Genomic DNA, 17,712 nt, shown 5'->3' with positions numbered 1-17,712 from the left:
ATTGTGTCAAGATTCATGCATACTCGAATGGATGATGATCCACGCGTGTGGGCGAGTTGCAAAACTGCCACACGTGTGGGCGTTATCATTAGGGAAAACTTCAAACACATGGATTGATCCAGGCACATAAAACTGGAGTCTTTGCTTAGTTATCAAACAACAGCAACACGATGAGAGGCTTCAACAACCATAGTTAAAAGGAACAACATTTAACAAGTTGCAGTAGTTATAGAACTTTGTTTTATTACGATCAACAACCAGAAGAAGAAATGGACCTTTTGATGTGAACTAGTTGAACCATCAACTTCAGGTTACTAGATGAACAAGGCAGGTTCATGTGATCTAGATGAACATGCAGTCCCAGTAGGGATACCATGAAAACCAAGGTTGTACATCAAAACTACATGCTAGCAACGTGCATATTAAATAGAAGCAGAATTTGAGTACCTGAGTTATTCCATTTCGGCTCTCAGCCACATAAGAGCAGTCTCCGATCTGGCACTCATGAAAATCTCTCGGTTCTCAGGGATCTTGAAGACTCGGAAAGGCTTGATTTCTTCTATAGGTGTGATGTCCATTGTTTTCAGCAGATAGATGCAGTTTTTGATAGAGCACTCATCCACAACCCTTGGCTTATTCCTCTCATCCTCCACATGCTTCGCCCTCGTTTCCATGTACTTCTCCATCATTGCAGCCACATCACCATTCGCCCCCTCCGTCTCTTTGGTTCTCCCTCTTCTCCATTTCTTGAGGGTGCAGTAGCCAAATTTGGTTGAGTTTGTTGGGGCTCCACTTGCACGTACACCTCCTCAACATCTTCATTAATCTGCACCCTTTCTCCTCCAGGATTCTCACCATCAGCTGATGTTTCTCCTTGATTCTTGTCGACTCCTCCAAGATTCTTGAGATGTGATTGGGTTGAGCAATGTGATGACTCGATAGAGGTGAAGTTATATGTCCCTTCTGCAGTTTGGCCTACAAGTTAAAGTGATCAAATATAAGATTTCAAATTAGAAGAGTAAACAAACATAAAATAATGACATGAGCATATGAATGAAGTTGATAACTAACCATCATGCAATTCTCCCAAAGCTTCAAAAAGAGGGAAGGCTTTTATCTTGAACTTTCTAGCTTTAGGGTGTGACTACATAGTTGACAAGACAATGATATTAGAGCATGCAACAAGTAATTAAATTTTTAGGGAATAACAATGACATTCTTACTATGATGATGTTTTTCTAAAGTGGTGGATCCGCTAGAATCTTGCATTGGCGGTCATCCCATGAAACGCGGCTTTGCTTCCTTATCTCTTTGATCATCTTATATTCTATTTTTAACTCTTTCTCCTTTTCTTGGATTTTCTTCTTCTCGTACCTAGCATAAGGATTCTTTTGGTGGAATTTCTTCACTATCGTATTCCATGCTTCAGAGCTCCATCCATTTTGACCCTTATGTTCAGGTGTATCATGCTCTTTAAGCAAGTCGACAAGATCTTTCTCAAGGCTTGCATTCCATTGTGCTCTATCTTCTGCATTTCCACATAGCATGTTAATGTACCTTTTTCTATCTTAACTATTTTGGTTTTAAGAAAATAAAGTCCCGACTAGAGAAATAAAGTCACAGCTAGTTTATTACCTTTGGGAGACCCTCTCCTCCTCTTTGTCACAGTCCTTGTAGGAGGTGATGCTCTATCCCGTTTGACATCTTTTTTGAGGAGGCTCAACCTTGGTGACCCTCGTGTAGTCATCATAGTGACTTCTGAACAATATTCATGACATGAACAACAGAAAAAAACATAATCTTTTGTTACTACTACACTACAAATGAAAAGATAAGTTATGCATGTTGATAATCAGCCCACATTTGATGAGCAATGGCATCTCTAAGGTTGTCGCCTTCATGGTTGATTTGATGATTTTGAGGAATACCACCGTCAGGAAGATCCACAAAATTCATGACAGGTATATTGTTTGGTTGGTTATCTAACCAACGCTCATCTCCTTTTTCAGATCAGATGATGTTATGTAAGATTGCCGCCGCTACTGGTAGCTTGACTTGGTTCTCTATTCGATGATGCGTGCCCACTTTTAGGATTGGAAACCGCTTCTTCAAGACTCATAATCCCCGTTCGACGTGATTTCGTAACACGACATGCCGGAGATTGAATAGCTCCCTATGATTTTGGGGTCGACGACGACCGCGTGCAAACTCCTTCAAATGGTACCGAACACCACGATACGGTGCCAAGAAGTAAGGTGTGTTGGCATAACCACCATCAACCAGATAAAACTTGCCCGGAGGTACATGAAACCCGATGTTAAGTGTTGACCGAAGAACTTTAGCATCAGTAGCACATCCCTCCCAGCCACAAGAAATGAAGGTGAGGTTCAGGTTGAAGTCGCACACGACCATAACATTATGGCTTAGGGCCCCTTTCCTAATTTCTGGATGGTGCGGCCTTTTCTCCTGAAATTGTTATGGGAACATGTGTCCCATAAATTGCCCCAATGCAGTTCTGCAATGAAATACTATAACTTAGCACCTATAACACGAAGGACAAGTTATCGACGTGGATCAAAGTTGGCGAAGCAAAAACCTGAAAATAAGGAAATAATCTCGTGTCCGACGGAATCTTCGGATGCACTTGACTGGGATTTGGAGGCTTCAAAAAATGCTTGGAGAGAGTAGGGATGATGTCAAAGAAATTCTTCATTTGCCAATGGAAAGTATCCCCGCTGTGACCAAGCCGAACTTGAAGGTCTTCAAATGAAGAATTATGGGATAACATCCACAAAAATGATGCTAGTTTCTCTTCGACTTTAATTCTGGTATCAGACACCAACTTCTCCCTTCGAAGATAATTAGCCAAAGATTTGAAGATATGCGGCTCCATCCTAAATGCTACTCGACAGTTTTTGACGTGCCCTTCGAGTAACTCTTTAACAAACATCTTGCCTGTTAGTGATGATGTATGACGTGGAATCCTCCACTCCCTAAGAGCAACTCCATCGGTCTTTATCAAATGTAGTGCAGGGAAAACGAATACCATCATTTTGTTATCCTCCTCCTCCCTCTTCCTGACACGATCCCTCATTTCTGGATCCATTCTAAGTCTAAAGAATAAAAATGCCGCTAGTTATTACTACTACACTGAAATAGTAAGAGTGCAAGTTGTACAAACAAACAGTTCAGATGTCCGGCATCGGAACATCATCTAACAGAAAGGACAACACTACAGAGAAGGACAATTGCAATGTCTAGTAATGTCAATAGGAAGGTGGTAGCACTTAAGCTCAAATTCTTCAACAACTACAATGTCTACTAATATCAAATATTAACATAGCTCTCAGCTTACCAAACAAAAAGTTTGTAACACACATCTATTGACCACGCAATGATAATCAACAGTAATATGAATAAGGAGAAGATTAAAACAACATGATTAATCTACCTTGTCCTTCACGATGCTGCCCAATTCAGGGTCTTGCTGCAGCTGTTAGGCGACGGATCTAGCCTATAGAAAATGGAGACAAAATACGGATTTAGCTATATTTTCGTTATGTACACAAACTGCACTATGTATATTTAGATGATCAAGAACAAGAATCAACAACATATGATGATTACACAACATGAAGAGAACAACTTATATAATCTGCCAATGATCATACCAGAAGTATCTTATGTTCAGAAAGAAGAACATGCTATTTGAAAATTCATTTGCATGTTGCAGTTTGACTAGACTAAAATGTTGACAACTGCAAGAATGAACAACAACATACAAGTTCTTAGGTGATGAATGAGTAAAACACATTTCTTAGCTGACGCAACTACACATACTTCTCAGTAATTAACTGAACCAAAACCCATATGAATGTGTAATTAACTTATCAGCATGGGTAACGTAGCTAACCTTCCTTTCTCATTTCAATATGCAGTGACAACACCCGTCAAGCAACCACTGCATTGCCTATCTAAATAACAATTGATGGTAGTTCATAGGAAACCCAAGAAAGTCTCGACCTTGACATTCGGGAAGACAGATCAAGATCCGGCTAGGTTTTCATGGAGGGGGCGAATCAGTGCTGCTAGAGAGAGAGAGAGAATGGGAGGGAAGGGGGGAGAAAGAGAACTAACCACAGATCTCGTCGCCTGCAGCAACCACTTCTCCAGAGCTAGGGTTCTGGCTGTGGCAAGGGGGCGGCGGGAGAGATGGGACAATCGGAGGTTAGGGGTTCGGCAGGGCTTCGTGGCCGGTCGTCGAACCAGGGGGACGCCCTCCTCTCCGCGTAGGTTGCGTCGCCGCCGCCGTCCACTCACCGCCGCCTCCTCCTCCTTCCGCTTCTGTCGCCTCGCTCGGAGAGACGATACGAGCACCTCGCTCGGGGATTGCTTCCACGGAGTGCAAGAGATGTTTTTTCCGCGTGGGTTTGGAAAGGTTTGGGCCGGGGAAATACCACATGACCGAATGGAAAAAACTGGGTGGGCCGGGTTTATTCCCCGGCGGGGAAGTCCGTGCGGACCCGCGTGGATTAGACCCGAACAAGGCCTTACTGATGTCCGAGACTGGTGGGCTACAGCTTCAGGCCCACTCCGCGGAAGGAAACCGATTGCTGGGCTCGCGGGGCCTGATATGCACCTTGCCGTCCGCAACCTCCTTCCTCCTGAGTCCTGACCTAGAGTTGCCGCCGTGCCGTAGCTTGTGGCGTCACCGACGACGCCTCACCCCCAATCCCCTTAGCTTCTCACACGCGCCGCCGCTACGGCTGCTACCTCCGCTGCCATCGCCTTCCCCGCGTGCCTGCAGTTTCCACCCCGTCCGCAACCTCGGACACTGTTTCTCGAGGTACGCCCTTTTCGCCATCCATCCTCCAGTGATTAGTTGTTAAACCCCACTGACCATCTCCACGAGTTTTGGCCACATCCCAACTAGATCTGCACCAACCTATCCAGCCAGTCTCTTTCTGTTGGGATGTTTGTTGCTGAAGATGCTCTCATGATTCCACACACCTGCAGGTAAACCGAAAGGGAGGAAATCATGGCCAAGTTCAAGAAGAATCTGAACCCTCAGGTCTTCTTGGAAATATCCATCGATGGGCGACCTGCCAAGAGAATCACGTTTGAGGTTGCAAAGAGTGTACCTTCATCTTATCGTTCTAAGTGATGCATGTTTCTCCTTTGAGTACAGAGGTGGCGTGCGCCTGATTAGCTTCCCACTTTGGTGTTGCAGCTCTTTGCTGATGTAGTTCCGAAGACGGCAGAGAACTTCCGAGCGCTTTGTACTGGTAAAATGCAGAGTCTTTGCTGTGGAATAGCGTGATGCAGATAGTGATGAACACACATTTTTTATATGCAAGTTCTTAAGTTTAGCATCCTTGATGTTGAAGATGTCCAATAGTTCGCTTAAATGCTTGAAAAGGTATGGACACGGTCTATGTCCACAAGGGATTTAGTTGCTAAATGCACGACAGTCTTGAATGCAAACCACAATGCTAAACAGGGATTTAGTTGTACTTATAGTTTTAATGTGATACCTGGTAATGATATGGCGTAGTAATAAGTAGAATGGTGGAATAGGCGAAGCTTAATTTGAGTGTTGTGGCGGTGTTTCCTAGTATAGTTTTTTTTTTCTCTCTTTCCCACTTCCACAGAAGGGTATGCAGGACACATTTGTTAGTTTAAGCTGTATAGGTGCTGTATTGTTGTGTTTCTCTCTTCATCTATGGTTCCATAGGATCTGATTTAACTAAATCTTAGGACTACGCTCTCTGTTGAGGATATATTATAAATTTGTTGTTCTTTTCTCCCCGCACCTTTCTTGTCATGGTAGATTATTTGATTATTTCTAATAATAGAACATGGAGCCACTGCTTTTACATGATATCTCCTTGTATAATATTTCACTTAATTTTCTTCACAGCTAATTGGTGTCTCATTTGTTCAAGTTGATTGCAAGAGTCTAGGCTCCTCCATTTTAGAGTTGTAATTTAAAATGTCCCTTATCATGTAATTATTGGCTGTAGGTATAGCCTTTTCTGTTGGCCTTACTTCTGGTCAACATGTAGGTGAGAAAGGCCTCGGAGAATCTACAAAGAAGCCACTTTATTTTAAGTCTATGTCCACAAGGGATTTAGTTGCTAAATGCACGACAGTCTTGAATGCAAACCACAATGCTAAACAGGGATCTAGTTGTACTTATAGTTTTGATGCTATACCTGGTAATGATATGGCGTAGTAATAAGTAGAATGGTGGAATAGGCGAAGCTGATTTTGAGTGTTGCGGCGGTGTTTCCTAGTATAGTTTATTTTTTTCTCTTTTTCCCACTTCCACATAAAGGTATGCAGGACACATTTGTTAGTTTAAGCTATATAGGTGTTGTATTGTTGTCTTCCTCTGTTCATCTATGGCTCCGTAGGATCTGATTTAACTAAATCTTAGGACTATGCTGTCTGTTGAGGATATATTATGAATTTGTTGTTCTTTTCTCGCCGCACCTTTCTTGTCATGGTAGATTATTTGATTATTTCTAATAATAGAACATGGAACCACTGCTTTTACATGATATCTCCTTGTATATAAAGACAATATAGTTCACTTAATTTTCTTCACAGCTAATTGGTGTCTCATTTGTTCAAGTTGATTGCAAGAGTCTAGGTTCCTCCACTTGAGAGTTGTAATTTAAATGCTACCTTAGCATGTAATTATTGGCTGTATGTATAGCCTTTTCTGTTAGCCTTACTTCTGGTTAACATGTAGGTGAGAAAGGCCTCGGAGAATCTACAAAGAAGCCACTTTATTTTAAAGGAACACACATCCATCGGATTATCCCAGGATTTATGGCTCAGGTACCAAATTATTGCAACTTATCTGATTGCTGCATATTTTTTGTTGCCAGTAACAGCATGTTAGGATCTTTTATGGATTGCAAATACGAGCTTTGTAGAGTATGGAATATGTGTTCTTCATTTTATTTTATCACCCATTTTGTTCAAACTAAATCGACCAATCAAATTTCTTAACTGCAGGCTGGTGATTTTTCCAGAGGAGATGGTATTGCTTCATTAGCCCAGGCTTCTTCTTTCAACTGACTTATTGATGTAGTGTACTCTATAAGCTCAACGTTGCATGCTATTTCCAGGACGTGGTGGAGAGAGCATATATGGTGGAAAATTTCCAGGTATGGTTATATGATTTTATTGGTTATAGCCTCTGAAGGTTAAAGTCCCATGATAACTGTGCTATTGTCATATTATGCTTTCTGCTAAAAGAATGTATGTACTGTCTCGTGTTCTACAGATGAAAACTTCAAGTTAAAGCATGATCAACCTGGTATTCTTTCCATGGCAAACTCTGGAGAAAACACCAATGGATCCCAATTTTTTATAACATTCAAGGCTGTGCCACATCTTGATGGGTATTACTTATTTGCTTTAGTCATTTTACTAATTTTTTGGGACGCCGATAACTGCCACACGTGTGGGCGTTAAGGGGTCTGCCCACACGTTTTGTGTGGTGCCTAAGAGGACCAGCCCACACGCCTACGTGTGGGCAAAACAACTAGCGCCCACACGCCTCTTTTTTTCCCTTGCGGTCCCTCTCACACGCCTACATGTGGGCGAAATGCATAACGCCCACACGACCTCTCTCAGCCACCTACCTCACGGTCCCGCACGCCCAGCGTGACAGTCACCACGCGTCCCCGCAGTTGCCATGGTCCGGACCCTCTTCAATGTCCGTTTACCTGCAGTTGCCATGTCGCTGAACTACAGTTGCCATGTCGGACAACTACAGTTGCCATGGTTGCTCAACTGCAGTTGCCATCTCAGGTTCAAGTGTCAGATGCCATTTTGGACAACTGCAGCTGTTGCCATGTATGGTCTGGTTTACTATAGTTGCCATGATTTGAAAACTTTAGAGGTTGCCACCTACTAACACTAAGCAGTTGCCATGTATGGTCTGGTTTACTACAGTTGCCATGATTTGAAAACCTTAGGAGTTGCCACCTACTAACACTAGGCAGTTGCCGTGTAGCGCTACAAAGAGACATGGCAAAACAACATGTTCGGGTAAAAGAGAGAGTTGCCATCTGCTTACAAGCACACTAGAGGCAGTTGCCGTGTACCCTGCAAAACATATGGCAACTGACATGTTCGGGTAAAAAAAGAGAGAGTTGCCATCTGCTTACAAGCACACTAGGGCAGTTGCCATGTACACTGCAAAACGCATGGCAACTGGCAGCTTGGGTGTGGGAGAGGAGACGGGCGTGTGGGCGAGATGGCAAATGCCCACACACCAGCCCTTGTGCGTGAGTGAAAACTGGTGTGTGGGCGAACTGCTAAACGCCCACACACCGGCCCCTCCGTGTGGTGAAACGGACGTGTGGGCGACCGGGTGAATGCCCACACACCAGCCCAGTCCTACGTGGCACCACAAACATGCCAAGATTCGTGCACCCACAAACGGACGCGGATCCACGCGTGTGGGCGAGATGCAAACGCCCACACGTGTGGGCGTTAGTGTTTCCGATTTTTTGTAGCTGTACTTTTTGTTACTTTGCCTACAAATACAACTAAAACTCAACAATGTTGATGAAACTGCGACAAGTAATGGTTGATAGTGGCCATTCATGGCAAACTGCGACAAGTATGTGATAGACCCAACACCACTGGCATATTATCCACATCAGTATTACTGTCTATTTAATGCTTCCTTATGGAGAAGTGGCCATTTTTTTGGATCACTACCCATGGTTTATCAACATTTTGAGTTCACATTATAATTTTTGTAGCAAACATGTGGTCTTTGGGAAGGTCCTTAATGGCAAAGCTTTGCTTAAGAAGCTTGAGGCACTGGGTTCTGAATCTGGAAAACCTACATGTCCAGTGAAAATTGTAGACTGTGGTGAAGCCTCTAACATAGATACTCAGAATCAGCTACATGGAGAGAAAGGTAAGTAGCCATGAACATCGAGATCCCAATACAATTCATGTGTTATCTATGGTAAGCTTTCTCAGTACTTGATTTGCAGAAAAGAAGCTTAAAAGGGCAGTAGAATATAATGACTTCGATGCTGGAGGGAGGATCAAAACCAAAAAAACATCCAGCGTGGATAAACGAAGGAAAAAAAGAAAGAACTACTGTTCTGATTCATATAGCTCAGAAACTTCTGACTCACAGTCCTATTCCTCAGATAGTGGTTCGGAGTCACAATCATACTCTTCAGCATCATCGGATACTAGCTCATCTAGTGACCATAGGCACAAGAGAAGAAAAGGTTCTAAGAAAGTGAAACGAAAGCCTGCAAAGAGGAAGAGCAGCCATAAGAAGAGTAAGAGCAAGAGTAGAGGAACAAAAAGATCCAAGCGGTAAAATGTTGACCTTTACAAACTGTGTTGTTATGTTCACTCAGAACTAATACTAGCTGAATTGATTCCCTGCTGGTGCTTTTTTAGGAGCTATGGGAGCTCAAGTGATGCTTCAAAAAGCTCGAGCAGCAGTTCTGACAATGAAAGTGCAGGCCGCCGTACCAAGCATCCATTGAAGAAAGGTAGGAGAGCTAACTCCCATTCAGTTTTCTGTTCTTCATTATTTTCTACCAGCATACTCTGATTGACCGCGTGCTGTTTGAATTTAGGAGTTTATATCTCTGTTTTGTTAACCCCTTTCAGTTTGCTGTGATCTGGAAGGCAAGCTGCATTTGTACATTGTTTTTTTCCGAGCAGCGTATTTGCACTTTGTGTACTTGCCAATTTATTGCTCGTCACCTTGTGTGTAGTATTTCTGCAGTTACATGTTTGATTTTGTTCAACATACTTGAAATAATAGTAATAATATTAAGTCAGCATCACTGGAATGGAAAATATTCTGAATGACCAACTTCGTGTTTATGTTGTCACTGCTATTCACATAATCTTGATTAGAAAATTTATTCCAGAAGTCTTTGCTTGCTGTTGCATTTGAGAACCATAGAGTGGAAAGGTTGGAGCATATTGCTTTAAGATTATGGATCTGCTAATTATCATCTAGATGAGAATTAACAAAGTCTCATCTAACTCCTATGTCATTGATTATATGTGGAGATTTGGGCTGACATTTCTCTCTCTTCTGTTCCCCCCTTTTTCTGTTTGATTGAGTCAGTTAGATGAGACATAGTTAATTGTCATCTAGATGAGACCTAGCCATACCCTTAAGATCGTTACTCTTACTCATCATTGGAGAATGTTAGTAGAAAGCATGATGATCTTTACTGTGTCTGTCTGCTTTCTTTCTTTCTGAATTTAAACAGCCTGCTATGTATGGCTATCTATATTTGTGTTTGGTTACATTCTTGGAATGTACTGATTATTGCTGAGATGGCCATGACTTAAAGATCTTGTGTACAATTTTATCTAATAATCATCTTTTTTTAATGGCAGACGAAGAAAATACCAAAATAATAAATTTGGAGATAGGAAAATCCTTGGAATATGCAGATAAAGGCAAACAAACGGTTGCGGGAAGCAAGCCGTTACACAAAGATGAAAGTTGGGCTGATGACAGGGTCGGGACTCAAAATTCCGAAGATAGATCTAGTAAATTCAGGTTTTATTTCTTGAAAGTACACGTCCTGTCTGGATCCTTCTACTACTATGCAGCGAGGGTGCAACATCTCCTGTTTATTTATAATTGCAGGGATGATACCAACCCCATCAGGGCTGATACAACTCTGTCAAAGGCAGATGGCAACATCACTGCTGTTGCTGCAGGGACTGGCATATCTGAAGCTGGTGCAGAAAGGAACCCCTTGAGCAATAAACCAGTACCCACCAATGGCCAAGATTTAGCTATGGGCTCTACAGAGGATGGACGTGTCAGGAAAGGGCGTGGTTTTACGCAGAAGTACTCATTTGCACGTCGATACCGAACACCGTCTCCAGAGTGTTCACATGTTCGTTCTAGCTACTATGGAGGAAGAAATGATAGATGGAATAACTTCAATAGGTATTGATTCATGATTATTGATTTGCCACGTTTTGACACTTTTGATATTATATTGGAACCCCCATCATGTCCAGGTATGGAAGAAATGGTCTTTATGGTTCACGATCGCCGGTGAGGAGATACCAAGGTTCCCCAAGAGCTAGTAGCTCACTGAGGTTCGTATTTCTTATTCATTGGAAATGTGAATTCCTTTGAAGAACTTGTCTAATCTCATGGAATTGTGGCATATTCTGCCAGCCAGCTGTTGACCTGTTGTTCTACTTCTGCATTAGTTTAATACTCCCTCCATCTGAAAATACTTGTCATCAAAAAAGATAAAAAAGGGATGTATCTAGAACTAATATACGTCTAGATACATCCCCTTTTATTCATTTTGATGACACATATTTCCGGACGGAGGGAGTAATTTCTATGTTGAATGCTGGGAACTTCAGTCTGTTAGAGGCTGGTGGCAATTACTCCCTCTGCAAAATATAATGCGTGTTTAACATTTCAGTCTCCAATACAGAACGTTGACTATGTTTTTCACTTGTAATATGCCTACAAAATAATAGAAAGATATGTAACATACAAGAACTTTGCTAGATAAATACAAGGATATTATTCCTGCACTTCCAACACATATACTTTTGCAAATACTGTTAACTGCATGCATAATCCTTATATTCCTGACAGAGGTTGTCCTTGTAGCTCTTTAAAGCCTTGAAGGTTTGATAGAGCATGTGGGCAGCTAATGGATCTTTCAGGATTCTTTCATGTCGCAGTTAAATATTATCATTATCATATACATTCTAGATGAATGTGGCATTTCTTCGAAGTTTAATTTGTCTTCATTGACATGAGAACGATGATCAAAGCTGTATGTGATGTGGCGATTGGTAGTGGTACTCCCTCTTTCTTTTTAGTTTGCATATTAGGCTTGTCTTAAGTCAAATTTCTGAAGTTTATAGAAAAACATATCAACATTTACAATACAAAATCATTATCATTAGATTCATTACAGAATATACTTAGTTGGTATTGTAGATGTTCATACTTTTTAATATATAATATATTTGGTCACCTTTACAAAGTCTGACTTAAGACAAATCTAACATGCAGAGTAAAAAATAAACGGAGGCAGTATAAAAGATTGCTCCTGTTAGTTTGACACTTTTAAGTGTTCAGTTAATTGGTTTGAATAAATGTTCCAAGTCTGTTAGCATTCTGAACAAGAAGAGTTGCTTTTGTTATCTTGTATTCTTGCCGAAATGTGCATTTGGTGCCTTCTGTTTCCTGCCATTTTTAGTCTTGGTAGATGTTATTGTTGTGCATGGACAGACCTTCGATACAGGTAAAGCATGATTAGCTGAACAAAGTCACATACTCTTTGCTGAAGTCAAACAACATTTGATGACTTTGTACACTTTTGCCTAGGCCAATCAACATTATCGTCCATGATCACAGGTACACAAGGAGAGACCGAAGCAGGAGCAGGTCACGCAGTCCATTGAGACGCCGTGACGGCGGAGGAAGACATCGCCGCCCTAGCCCAAGACGCAGCCATAGCCCCGCAGAACAACATAAACGTGATGCGGCCTACAGGCCTCGATCAGGTCGTGGTGGTGGTGGTGGCCCCTCTGCCGCTAATAGAGGAAGATCAAGATCCAGGTCCAAGATCCGTGATGCGTCGAGGTCCAGGTCTCCTAATGCTGCCCCAGCCAAAAGGTTGAGCTCAAAGTATAACCGCAGGCGCAGCAGCAGCTCAAGATCCAGTAGCCCCTCCGGTAGTAAAGGCGGTTTGGTGTCATACTGAGATGTGATGGCAGGAGCTGGAAAGTCGGGTTTCAGTACTCTCTATACTCTGAAGCACATGCCTGTTCTGTATCTTGAGATGCTGAATCATGTAGCTACTAAACTTTTCTTTTGTAAACGACTTGATGGCGTTGTGCATGAAATGTTGAGAGTATGATCTCCTGACCGGTGAAGTTTATCGATAAGATGGAACTCTTTTCAAATATATTGGATTTCTTACCACGGGGCTCCACGTGGTATAAGATGCAACACTTAGTTGCCAACTTTTCGATTGATAACGGCGGCTGCTACAAATCATCCGACTGAGCACCAAATGCTCAGTCGGGTCAGTAGCCGTCCGATTCATCGTGCCTAAGCCGTCAGATTGGTCAACGCTGCTTCGTCGCTTCCTCCCTCCCCCGAGCGTAGGTCCATGGCTCCCTTCTTCCCCGAGCACAAGTAGCAGTTCACCGCTAGTCGCTGACAGTAGCAACGACGGTGAGCAGCGTGCTGCTGCGATGGCGATGGAAGCGGCGATGTGGCGCGGTGGTTGCTGTGATGCAGCCAGCGACGATGGATTAGCACACGGCAGCCAGGGCTGATGTTGCGATGCAGCACACGACGACGGCGACGGAAGCGGCGACGCGGCGCGGTGGTTGCTGCGGCGACAACGGCTCAACACACGGCGGCCATGGCGGGAGCTGTAATGCAGCGCCACCGACGATGGCGGATGCTGCGATGCATCGCCGGCGACAACGGGTGTTGCAACGCCACACACGATGACCATGGCAGGAGCTGCAATGCAGCGCCGGCGGCGATGGGTGGAGCGACGCAGCGCCGACGGCGACAGGGGGTGCGACGCAGCACGGGGCGGCCATGGTGGAAGCTTGCGATGCAGCGCAGTGACGACGGGGGGAGCTGCTATGCAACACATGAATGCTACGATGATGCAGCCACGGCGGAGCTTCAATTCAGGCACGGCCGGCCGGTCTTCCCCTCCTCTGTTGTGGTGCTGCTGCTTGTCTCTCCCTGCTTGACGAACGAGAAAGGGGAAAGAAACATAACCTAGTGAAAGATAGACTTCGTGGGGAAGATAAGGTGGAGGGGAAGGAAGCGGTGGGCCTGGACATGTGGCGTGCGGAGAGAGAGGCTTACGGAAGAGAGTTTTCATCCGGCTGAATCTAAACATTTTCCTTGACATATGTAGAACATCAAGCAATATGGAGAAACTTTGAAAAGTTTGCCTGCCATAATTATGCGGACTTCTTTCTAAAAATAAATAATAATCATTATGCTGACTTGCAACGGATGATCCCTGGTATCCGGATGTCTTAATAGCGACCGACCGATTTTTACATGGTTGATCGTGTAAGTAAGCTATAAAAATTTAAATAGTTGGCTGCAACACGAGTATTAAAAAAACCTTTGTGAGAGAGCAAGGTGGGCCTACTTGATGAAACAATAGAAGTCTATAGCTAACTATTGTATTGGACCTCCCACTGCTCTACTCTTCCTTGTTACCCGTGGCGCGTGGACGTGCCGGCTTTATGGTCATGGTGGCGGGGCGCTGATACGTCTCCAACGTATCTATAATTTTTGATTGTTCCATGCTATTATATATTCTGTTTTAGATGTTTAATGAACTTATTTATACACTTTTATATTATTTTTGGGACTAACCTATTAACCGGAGGCCCAGCCCAAATTGCTGTTTTTTTGCCCATTTCAGTGTTTCGCAGAAAAGGAATATCAAACGGAGTCCAAACAGAATGAAACCTTCGGGAACGTGATTTTCGGAACAAACGTGATCCAGAGGACTTGGAGTGGACGTCAAGCAACAAATGAGGAAGCCACGAGGTAGGGGGCACGCCCTCCACCCTCGTGGGCCCCTCGTGGCTCCACCGACCTACTTCTTCCTCCTATATATATATCTCCGTACCCCCAAACCATCAGAGGCATCCACGAAAACCTAATTCCACCGCCGCAACCTTCTGTACCCGTGAGATCCCATCTTGGGGCCTTTTCCGGCGTCCTGCCCGAGGGGGCATTGATCACGGAGGGCTTCTACATCAACACCATAGCCTCTCCGATGATGTGTGAGTAGTTTACCTCAGACCTTCGGGTCCATAGTTATTAGCTAGATGGCTTCTTCTCTCTCTTTGGATCTCAATACAAAGCTCCTCGATTTTCTTGGAGATCTATTCGATGTAATCTTCTCTTGCGGTGTGTTTGTCGAGACCGATGAATTGTGGGTTTATGATCAAGATTATCTATGAACAATATTTGAATCTTCTCTGAATTCTTTTATGTATGATTGGTTATCTTTGCAAGTCTCTTCGAATTATCAGTTTGGTTTGGCCTACTAGATTGATCTTTCTTGCAATGAGAGAAGTGCTTAGCTTTGGGTTCAATCTTGCGGCGTCCTTTCCCAGTGACAGCAGGGGCAGCAAGGCACGTATTGTATTGTTGCCATCGAGGATAAAAAGATGGGGTTTATATCATATTGCATGAGTTTATCCCTCTACATCATGTCATCTTGCTTAAAGCGTTACTCTGTTCTTTTGAACTTAATACTCTAGATGCATGCTGGATAGCGGTCGATGTGTGGAGTAATAGTAGTAGATGCAGAATCGTTTCGGTCTACTTGTCGCGGACGTGATGCCTATATACATGATCATACCTAGATATTCTCATAACTATGCTCAATTCTATCAATTGCTCGACAGTAATTTGTTCACCCACCGTAATACTTATGCTATCTTGAGAGAAGCCACTAGTGAAACCTATGGTCCCCGGGTCTATTTTCCATCATATTAATCTCCCGTCAACAAGCTATTTCTGGCACCGTTTATTTTTGCTTTCTTTACTTTTAGTCTTTATCATAAAAATACCAAAAATATTATCTTATCATATCTATCAGATCTCACTCTCATAAGTGACCGTGAAGGGATTGACAACCCCTTTACCGCGTTGGTTGCGAGGTTCTTATTTGTTTGTGTAGGTGCATGGGACTCGAGCGTGGTCTCCTACTGGATTGATACCTTGGTTCTCAATTTCTAGTGATTTCTGGCGCCGTTGCCGGGGAGTCTACGCACAAGTCAAGACATACTAAGTATCCATGCAAACTCTTATCCCTCACATTACATTATTTGCCATTTGCCTCTCGTTTTCCTCTCCCCCACTTCACCTTTGCCGTTTTATTCGCCCCTCTTCGTTCGTCTTTTTCATTTGCTTGTGTTGCCATGTGCCTTCTATGTGCTTGCATCTTCGCTTGCTAAAAGTCTATTGATATGGATCCTCATCCCCTTGCTAATCTTTTTAAGAGATCCAATTATGATGAACCAATTTCTAGTGATTTGAGTGCACTAGATTATCTTTATGAGGTTTTGCTTGAAATTCATAAATCTGAAAATTGTGATGAAGAAATTTATGAAGAGATTCACGATAGCTCCTTGAATAAAAAGCATGATTGCAATGATTTTACTATAAATTCTCTTGATGTCAATCGTGCTAATAATATGCAAAACCTTAAGCTTGGGGATGCTAAGTTTGTTATGTCTACTACTTGTTGTAATGATCATGATTGGGGTGATTTTTCTTATGATCTTGAAAATTTATTTAAGCCCCATGATGAATATGAGATTGATAATAATGTTGGAAATAGTATTGAAAGTGGGTTTGGAAGAGTGTCAACTTTAGATCCCACATATTTGGATTTTGATCAATCTTATGAAGTTTTTGATAAACGTGGGTTTGGAGAGGTCATGACTTTAGCTAATGTTAATCAACTATTTTGGAAGAGTGTCAACTTTGCATACATGTGGATCGTGTTAAGCATATGTTTTGTGATAGCTATATTGTTGAATTTGCTTATGATCCTACATGTAATTAATATGAGGGAGGAAAATATGGTTGTAGAAATTTTCATGTTGCTAAATTACCTCTCGCTATGTTGAGATTGCTATTGTTTCTTTCCGCTTCCTTGCATATGCTAGTTTTTGCTTGCCTTGATAATTTGTTTGCCTATAAGATGCCTATGCATAGGAAGTATGTTAGACTTAGATGTGTTTGTCATGTGTTTTATGACGCTCTCTTTGTGCTTCAATTCTTGTCTTTCTTGTGAGCATCATTGAAATCTTAATGCCTAGCTAGGGGCGTTAAACGATAGCGCTTGTCGGGAGGCAACCCAATTTTATTTTAGTTTTTTTGCTTTTTGCTTTTGTTTAGGAATAAATATTTGATCTAGCCTCTGGTTAGATTTTTTTATGTTTTAATTAGTGTTTGTGCCAAGTTAAACCTATAGGAACTTCTTGGATGATAGTTATTTGATCTTGCTGAAAATTCCAGAAACTTTCTGTTCACGAAAACAATTGTTAAAAATCACCAGAACGTGATAAAATACTGATTCCAATTGCAGAAGATCAATAAACAAATTATATAGATCTTCCTATTTTGGTATATTTTTCTGAGTTCCGGAAGTTTGCGTTAGTTACATATTACTACAGACTGTTCTGTTTTTGACAGATTCTGTTTTTCATGTGTTGTTTGCTTATTTTGATGAATCTATGGCTAGTAAAATAGTTTATAAACCATAGAGAAGTTGGAATACAGTACGTTTAACACCAATATAAATAAATAATGAGTTCATTACAGTACCTTGAAGTGGTGTTTTTTTTCTTTCGCTAACGGAGCTCATGAGATTTTCTGTTAAGTTTTGTGTTGTGAAGTTTTCATGTTTTGGGTAAAGATTTGATGGAGTATGGAACAAGGAGTGGAAAGAGCCTAAGCTTGGGGATGCCCATGGCACCCCAAGATAATCTAAGGACACCAAAAATCCAAAGCTTGGGGATGCCCCGGAAGGCATCCCCTCTTTCGTCCTCATCCATCGGTAACTTTACTTGGAGCTATATTTTTATTCACCACATGATATGTGTTTTGCTTGGAGCGTCTTGTATGAT

At 42.4% G+C, this 17,712-nt stretch overlaps 1 protein-coding gene and 1 pseudogene across 1 annotated transcript; one reads left to right on the top strand and one right to left on the bottom strand.

Annotated features, from left to right (window-relative positions):
• Window positions 1-452: 452 nt before the first annotated feature.
• LOC123055766 (uncharacterized) lies at window positions 453-1,547 on the bottom strand (annotated as a pseudogene).
• A 3,043-nt stretch (window positions 1,548-4,590) lies between these two features.
• On the top strand, window positions 4,591-12,994 carry LOC123052764 (peptidyl-prolyl cis-trans isomerase CYP63). The gene is made up of 14 exons (XM_044476099.1): window positions 4,591-4,846; window positions 5,017-5,125; window positions 5,231-5,285; window positions 6,758-6,846; window positions 7,027-7,051; window positions 7,140-7,178; window positions 7,298-7,415; window positions 8,790-8,950; window positions 9,030-9,366; window positions 9,454-9,548; window positions 10,417-10,582; window positions 10,673-10,981; window positions 11,056-11,136; window positions 12,428-12,994. Exons 2-14 carry the CDS (start codon window positions 5,039-5,041, stop codon window positions 12,774-12,776), a joined length of 1,911 nt encoding a protein of 636 aa, XP_044332034.1. The 5' UTR covers window positions 4,591-4,846; window positions 5,017-5,038; the 3' UTR covers window positions 12,777-12,994.
• The last annotated feature ends 4,718 nt before the right edge of the window (window positions 12,995-17,712 follow it).

The sequence above is a fragment of the Triticum aestivum genome, chromosome 2D (assembly GCF_018294505.1).
Source record: "Triticum aestivum cultivar Chinese Spring chromosome 2D, IWGSC CS RefSeq v2.1, whole genome shotgun sequence".
NCBI lineage: Eukaryota > Viridiplantae > Streptophyta > Magnoliopsida > Poales > Poaceae > Triticum > Triticum aestivum.
This window is presented reverse-complemented; position numbering and strand designations above follow the sequence as displayed.

Excerpts from the sequence above, each read along its gene's own strand:
- LOC123052764 (XM_044476099.1), top strand. The coding sequence starts at position 5,039 with ATGGCCAAGTTCAAGAAGAATCTGAACCCTCAGGTCTTCTTGGAAATA. Across the intron at positions 6,847-7,026 it reads TCCCAGGATTTATGGCTCAG|GCTGGTGATTTTTCCAGAGG; the intron begins GTACCAAATTAT and ends TCTTAACTGCAG. Across the intron at positions 7,416-8,789 it reads GCTGTGCCACATCTTGATGG|CAAACATGTGGTCTTTGGGA; the intron begins GTATTACTTATT and ends TAATTTTTGTAG.